Source organism: Oncorhynchus nerka, linkage group LG22, assembly GCF_034236695.1.
Source record: "Oncorhynchus nerka isolate Pitt River linkage group LG22, Oner_Uvic_2.0, whole genome shotgun sequence".
In the NCBI taxonomy this organism is placed as follows: domain Eukaryota; kingdom Metazoa; phylum Chordata; class Actinopteri; order Salmoniformes; family Salmonidae; genus Oncorhynchus; species Oncorhynchus nerka.
This window is the reverse complement of record NC_088417.1, coordinates 77,541,082-77,549,443: the sequence shown is the minus strand read 5'-3', so window position 1 is coordinate 77,549,443 and position 8,362 is coordinate 77,541,082. Positions and strand designations below refer to the sequence as shown.

Genomic DNA, 8,362 nt, shown 5'->3' with positions numbered 1-8,362 from the left:
GGCTTGGTTGGGTTGTGTTTTGGAGGATGCATGGCTCTCGACCTTCGCCTCTCCCGAGTCCGTACGGGAGTTGCAGCGATGAGACAAGACTGTAACTACTACCAATTCGATACAGTGAAATTGGGGTGAAATAATGCGAGTAACATATACATTTTAAAAAGATATGCCACACCTGTCAGGTGGATGGCTTATCTTGGCAAACTAGAAATGCTCACTAACAGGGATGTGAACCATTTTGAGCACCAAATTTGAGAGAAATAACCTTTTTGTACATATGGAATGTTTCTGGGATCTTTTATTTCAGCTCATGAAACATGGGACCAACACTTTACATGTTAAGTTTATATTTTTGTATAAATAACCAAGTACCTCAGGCCAATTCACAGCCCCTCCTCATCTCTCACTGTATGGCCAAACACTGCAGCACACTGGGAAATAACAAATAGGTCTGCTTATAATAAAGCTATTCATGAATTATATAGAATTATATATAGAAAGAGTCATCAGCTACCACTGCACTTTTCTGAGTTGTAGGAGAGTATTTACACTGTAGAGATAATTACATTCTCACAAAAACATATTTCAATATATGTAAGCATGCAATCCTTGAAATGATAGGTTCAGATTGTAACAAAAACAGATATGTAAATCTAACATGGTCTGAGGCAATTGTTAAATATATGCTCAATAAAGAACAAGTCCTAACAATTAAACTTCTGATAAATCCTGAAGATTTGTGATAATGTGTCAACTATACACACACAAATTCATGTGTGCACATTAATTATAAATGAGCCCCCTGGTTAAATTCTGACAGTGATAAAAGGGCAAATGTTGCCTATCAATAGCAGCCGCTTGTTCCCATGATCAATTTTAAACAGCCCCTGACCAGAAGCAATAGCCCAGAGCCTGTGACCATTCCCCCCTCCCTTTCTATTCAAAACCAGCATTTGCAATCAAGTTAGCTGAACCGAAGCCACTGACCCATTCTAACAGCACAACAGTAGCTCTTTCGTCAGGGACCACATTCTCATAAACATTTGTATTTTTATGGATTCAACATTCACATGTGCAAAATGAGAACTTGTTCTCAACTAGCCTACCTGGTTAAATAAAGGTGAAATAAATAAAAAATGTAAGTCTTAAAAACACAAGCGGCTAACATTAGAAAGTTGCAAAGAATGCAATAACTTTGAGTAGACAAGGTTATTTATTTTCATTACTTCATACTATGTTACCATTCAGAAAAGTAGCTAGCATGAAGGTCCAAAGCAGTGCAGAGCAGCACGGCCAGGGCACATCAGCTGCACAATCACTCAGCCATCCAGGCCTCTCAGACATCCTGAATGATAATTGATTAAGTAAATCCAGTCATTAAGCCCAGCGAGGGCCTCCAAAGTAAACACATTGAGTTGTGTAGTTTCGTCGGGCATCAATGGCCACCTCTATGGGACGACAACAGAGAATGCAGCAGGATGCCTGGAGAACAGAAGGGAGGAGGGGAAGAAAAGGGATGCTTAAATCACACTGAATGAGAGCATAGATAAAGTATTCCATCTCTTTTCTTTTTCAGAGACAATGAATGCAGATAGTCTAGTGGTGGACTTTACCTGTAGCCACAGAGACATTGAGGGACTCGACCCCAGGGTGCAGATCTCTGCGGGATGGGATGGTGAGCATGACCTCACACTGCAGACGCAGCTCCCGGGACAAACCTTCCCCTTCACCACCTGAGTGAGGACACAGCAGGGTGGAGTTAGGAAAGCGAAAAAAACACACACACGGTCCATGGACACACACAGGAAATACTTACCCATCAGCAGTAGCGTAGGTTTGGTCATCTGGAATTTGGAACATTTCATGACAGGAACATGGGAATTCTCTGCTTCAGCTCCCACTGTGCCAATAACCTGCCAGCCTTGTGCCACTTTCACCTGCACAGAACAGACCCTGGTCATCAGCCAGTGAGGACTATCAAATAGCATCAACCCCCTAACAGTTGATGTTTACAGGTAACTTCCAAAATAAAGGAAACACCAACATAGTGTCTCAATAGAGCGTTAGGCCACCACTAGCATCCAGAACAGTATCAATGGGCCTTGGCATAGAGTTTCAGACACTTGTAGAATCTATTGGAGGGATGCAACACCATTCAACCACGAGAAATTATAATTTGGTGTTTTATTGATGGAAAACAATTTATTCGACAGCGCTCCAGAATCTCCCATAAATGTTCAATTGGGTTGAGTTCTGGTGACACACAAACCCTTTAAACCCCCTATGCTCATTTGAGACCCATCTTTCAAAGACACAAATCTCTTCTAGCCACAGTAGCCAAAATAATGGGCAACTGGACAATTTTATACATGACCCTGTTAATTGTTTAACTTAGGAATCACATCTGCTTTCAATATACAGTGCCTTCAGAAAGTATTCATACCCCTTGACTTATTCCACATTTTGTTGTGTACAAGCTGAATTTAAAATGGATTACATTTGAGTTTTTTCCTCACCCATCTACACACAATACCCCATAATGACAAAGTGAAAATATGTGTTTGAAAATGTATTGAAAATGTATTGAAAATGAAATACAGAGATATCATTTATGTAAGTATTCATACCCCCGAGCTAATACATGTTAGAATCACCTTTGGCAGCGCTTACAGCTGTCAGTCTTTCTGGGTAAGTCTCTAAGAGCTTTGGACACATGGATTGTAAAATATTTGTCCATGATTCTTTCAAAAATCAGCTGTCAAATTGGTTGTTGATCATTGCTAGACAACCATTTTCAAGTCTTGCCATAGATTTTTAAGCAGATTTATGTCAAAACTGTAACTCAGCCACTCAGGATCATTCACTGACTTCTTGGTAAGCAACTCCACTGTAGATTTGGTGTTGTGTATTAGGTTATTGTCTTTCTGAAAGGTGAATTCATATCCCATTGTCTGGTGGAAAGCAGACTGAACCAGGTTTTCCTCTAGGATTTTGCCTGTGCTTAGCTCCATTCCGTTTCTTTCTTCTCCTGAAAAACTCCCCAGTCCTTCAAAATTGCAAACAAACCCATACAATTATGCAGCCACCACTATGCTTGACAATATTGAGAGTGGTAATGAGTTATATTTGCCCCCAAACAAAACACTTTGTATTCAGGACAAAATTTTAATTGCTTTGCCACATTTTTAGCAGTATTACTTTAGTGCCTTGTTGCAAACAGGAAGCATATTCTGTACAGGCTTCCTTCTTTTCACTCAGTCAATTAGGTTAGTATAATGGAGTAACTTGTGGAGTAAGTACAACGTTTTCTATCACAGCCATTAAAACTCTTTTAAAGTCACCATTGTGAAATCTCTGAGCACTTTCCTTCCTCTCCAGCAACTGAGTTAGGAAGGACACCTGTGTCTTTGTAGGGACTGGGTGTATTGATACACCATCAAAACTGCCCAACTCAGAGACCTTCCATGCAACGTATGTGATTTGTTAAGCACATTCTTACTTCTGAACTAATTTAGACTTGCCAGAACAAAAGGGGTTTAAATAACATAATTCCACTTTGACATTATGGGGTATTGTGTGTAGGCCAGTGACATCAAAAATGCTAAATTTAGACAATTTTAAATTCAGGCTGTGACAACAAAATGTGGAAAAAGTCAAGGGGTATGAATACTTTCTGAAGACACTGTACTTTCATCCCTCATTTACTCAAGTGTTTCCGTTGCTTTGGCAGTAAAGACAAAAGTAAAAACAGTAAAGACAAAAGTAAAAACACATTCAGAAAATAAGTGATATTCTGAAAGCATGCTGACCAGTGCATGGCCAGGCTAAAATGCATTAGGACAGGTACAGTACCTTCGCCATATCTACGAGGCTGTCATAGCCATACACTCTCATGACCTCCATTACACCCGAGCTGGCCTTACTCACAACTGGTGTCAATGGACAGCTAGAAGCGAAGAGACAACACATATCACAGCCATAAACTCAATCATTTATTTCTTAGTCTTACAAAACAAAGTTAGATCTTGAATATTGGGTTTAGCTACCTGTTACGAAGACTGCTAGCAACTCCGTCCACCCCAAGAAAATATGCAGAACGCAGGATGGCACCAAGGTTCATTGGGTCCTGCACTCTATCTAGGACTAGCCAGAGGGGGATGTGACTGCTGTCCCTGGGGGGCTTGGAGGTCTTGTCCTCAGTGAGGAAACCCAAAAAACTGGCCTGTAGGCATAAGCCCTGGTGAACCCCTCCTGAGCACATCTTGTTCAGGTCATTCTTACTAACCCTCTGGATTGGCACGCCCTGCCTATGGGCCTCCTCACACACCTGTCGTACGGAGGCCCTACGAGAGGCCTCACCCTCCTTCACAAACAACCTGTGTGCATTCCTTCTGCCCTGGGTGAGAGCCAGGAGACAGGGAGACACACCAAACAACGTCTCATAATTACTGTGTTCTTCCTTGGACAGTCTTTCTCTGGAGTCCTTTACTAGCCTCTCACACTCCTCTGGAAAGTCATCCAGGCTGAGCTTCCGGAGCTCAGATGACATTTTGCGGTCTGTATTTGTTTTCCTCTCCCGTTTGATTGGGGCACCTCTCTGGAACTCAGATGATACTCTGCTGTCTGTATTGGGCTTCCTCTCCCGGGATACTGAGGTCTCTTTCCTCCAGACATTTCTGGAGGCTGGAGTCTCTGGGTCATCCTTTATGTCTTCAGACTGACCGTCGGCTTTGTACTTTCCTACTTCAGACACAGCAGGCCTGTGTCGCATTCCAGAGCTGGTTATAGCACTGCTTCGCCACCCCTCTGCTGGTTTGACTCTGCTGTCCTTAGGCCAGAGGAGAGCACTAGCGCAATGGTAGGATGCAAAGTGACAACCCACTCTCATGTCTGACTCCGATACCAAATTCAACAGTCTACTTTTGACGAACATCCTGGAACACCGACAAGCCAAATTCCAAGTCCCCATGTTCTTAAAATGAAAATACATAAATGGCTCTACAGTTACTGTGACTGGATGGTCAACTTTGAGGAAACTGGATTATGGCAATTAAATAAACGAGCGCCTACCAGCATCAGTCACGCAGATGTCCTTCGGCAAAGCATGGCAGGCTAGCTAACGTAGCTAACTTAGTCAACTTGTTAAAACGTATGCAGACTGGACACCACGTCGTAAAAACAAAACTTTAACATATAATATTGCCTGAATTAAAACTACATATTACGCTAATTATTTTAAGTTTATGCTTTTCTAAAAATCCAGACCAATATCATTCAACATCTAAATTACTCCAGGTGCTACCCAGCGTGATTTCAAGACTCCGCCTCCTCCAGGAAGTAAACTATATATTTTTTTCATCCTTCAGAGGGTGAACATACCTAGTACGATAATCAACACTACCCTCTAACGTTCATCTATGATATTGCATGTCCAGACGTTATGTCATGAAACAGATAAGACTTTAAAAATTGTAGTTTTTTTTTTTCAGTTGTATAATTATACTTTGGGGTAAGTGTACCTCCCAGAATTATCTTATTTTACCTTTCAATCTAATGATTGAGAGTGAAAATATCTCACAAGATCCCAGCTCACCCATTCACACAGACAAAGGCAGACCCTAGCTGTTGCAGCAGGTGCAACCACATTGTTGAGTCGTTTTTAAATTATGAGAGCCCCCCCCCCCCCCCCTAGGCAAAAGTTCAGGGCCCAGTTTACCAAAAGCTTCTGAAGGCAAAATTCATAATTAGAACCTTCGTAGGAGCATCATTAAATCTCAGAGCTGTTTCACCAAACCATTGTTATTAACTTTGCACTTAAACACTATTTTTACAATTATTTTAAAACATTTGTATTTATTTAACTAGTCAGGTCTGATGGCTGCCCCAGACCACTCATAGAACAGTTAAGTGCATCATTGGATGCTTTTTTTTGCCGTCCCGTGTCACTTTATACACAGAAGATCTCCGCTAAGCATTGAATCACATGGTTTACCTGTCTCTCTGTGACCACTGATAACTTCAGAACAAAGTTGACTAGAAGTAAAAAGTTGCCAATGTCTTCGCAAATGGAACAAACAAGTGATGTATAAAAATATGTTTCAAATGAAAACCGAGATGACTGCATTAAAATCCCCTAGAGCCGATTTCCTCGCCCCACCCTGGAAATCTAATTAGTACAATACAAAATATCCCCATAAAAATACATCAATTTAAACAAGAGATATGTTTTTTTGTATTGGATGAGTTTAATCCCCAGAATCTTCCGATGTCGCACTTCCGCATCTATGGTGAAAGGTGACAGAGCTTGAATGATTTTTGTAAGACCATGAAACATCCTGAAAATCAGTCTTCTCACAAAATTGCCTTTAGAGTTTATAACCCCTCTACGGAAAGATGAACACGATGGTGCTCTCTGTTTTGCTCTATGACCTCCCACAAGCGTCTTGGGACTCATCTGTAGTTGGTCAGCCAACCTGCCAACTTCTCTCAATAGCATCCAAACAGTTTGGGGTACACACTTTTCTGTGGAAAGGTGAGACTCTCACAAACATGTTAGTTGCTGTGCTCTTGGACTCCCACAGGCCTAAAAATACTAAATTCTCTGGCAACAGCTCTGGCGGACATTCCTGCAGTCAGCATGCCAACTGCCTGCTCCCTCAAAACTTGAGACATCTGTGGTATTGTGTTGTGTCACAAAACTCCACATTTTAGTGTGGCATTTTATTGTTCCCAGCACAAGGTGCACCTGTGTAATGATCATGTTTAATCAGCTTCTTGATACGCCACACCTGTCAGTTTAATAATGGATTATCTTGGCAAAGGACAAATGCTCACTAACAGGGATGTAAACAAATTTGGCACACCTGTACTTGGGGAGTTTCTCACATTATTTTCTGCAGATCCTATCAATCTCTGCCAGGTTGGATGGAGGGTGTCGCTGCACAGCTATTTCAGGTCTCTCCAGAGATGTTCGATCAGGTTCAAGTCCAAGCTCATGCTGGGCCATTTAAGGACATTCAGAGACTTGTCCTGAAGCCACTCCTGCGTTGTCTTGGCTGTGTGCTTAGGATCATTGTCATGTTGGAAGGTGAACCTTCGCCCCAGTCTGAGGTCCTGAGTGCTCTGGAGCAGATTTTCATCAAGGAGGAATGATGTGCCCAAAGTAAACTGCCTGTTACTCAGGCCCAGAAGCTAGGATACGCATATAATTGGTAGCATTGGATAGAAAACACTCTGAAGTTTTTACAACTGTTAAAATAATGTATGTTAGTATAACAGGCGAAAACCAGAGGAAGATCCATCCAGAAAATGATTTTTGTTTTGAGATCACAGTCCATTTCAATGCTTGTCTATGGGATAGACAAATAAATAGCTCCCAGATTGCAGTTCCTATGGCTTCCACTAGATGTCAACAGTCCTTAGAAAGGGTTTGAGGCTTATTTTCTGAAAAATGACTGAGTAGTTATAGTTTTTCCAAGGTGTCTCTCAATAGAAATGTAGTCTTGTTGAGCGCGTGAATGAGGTGCGCACTCTTCGTTATTTATCTGCCCTATTGAACATACTATTCTCCGTCTTAAATTTGATCATTTATTTAGATTTTAGAGTACCTGGGGATTAATTAGAAACATCGTTTGACATGTTTGGACGAACTTTACTGGTAACTTTTTGGATTTGTTTGTATGCATGTTGAACAAGTGGATTACTGAATCAAGCGCACCAACTAAACTGACATTTTTGGGATATAAAAAGGGACTTAATCAAACAAAACTATCATTCATTGTGTAGCTGGAACCCTTGGGATTGCAAACAGAGGAAGATCTTCAAAGGTAAGTGGTTCATTTTATCGCTATTTGTTACTTTTGTGAAGCCTGTGCTCGTTTGGAAAAGTATTTTAGTGTGGGGCGCTGTCCTCAGATAATCGCATGGTATGCTTTCGCTGAAATTTGAAATCTGACAACGTGGTTGGATTATCAAGAAGTTAAGCTTTTAAATGATGTAGGACACTTGTATGTTCATTAATGTTTAATATTACAATTTTGTCATTTGAATTTGGCGCGCTCCAGTTTCACCGGATGTTGTCAATTTTGATCCCTTTAGCGGGTTCTGTGCGCTAAGAGGTTGAATGATGGAGGCCACTGTGTTCTTGGGGACCTTCAATGCTGCAGAAATGTTTTGGTACCCTTCCCTAGATCTGTGCCCTTACACAATCCTGACTCGGAGCTCTACGGACAAGTTCTTGTCCGTAGGTGTCCCTTTCGAAATCATGTCCAATCAATTGATTTAAGCACAGGTGGACTCCAATCAAGATGTAGAAACATCTCAAGGATGATAAATGGAAACAGGATGCACCTGAGCTCAATTTAGA

General features: G+C 41.3%; 1 protein-coding gene across 1 annotated transcript; it reads right to left on the bottom strand.

Moving 5' to 3' along the window:
• Positions 1 to 277: 277 nt before the first annotated feature.
• On the bottom strand, positions 278 to 5,321 carry LOC115105778 (mitochondrial rRNA methyltransferase 1 homolog (S. cerevisiae)). The gene is made up of 5 exons (XM_029628151.2): positions 4,044 to 5,321; positions 3,850 to 3,943; positions 1,814 to 1,934; positions 1,611 to 1,730; positions 278 to 1,479 (listed from the first exon to the last, which is right to left on the bottom strand). Exons 1-5 carry the CDS (start codon positions 4,985 to 4,987, stop codon positions 1,433 to 1,435), a joined length of 1,326 nt encoding a protein of 441 aa, XP_029484011.1. The 5' UTR covers positions 4,988 to 5,321; the 3' UTR covers positions 278 to 1,432.
• Positions 5,322 to 8,362: the final 3,041 nt, after the last annotated feature.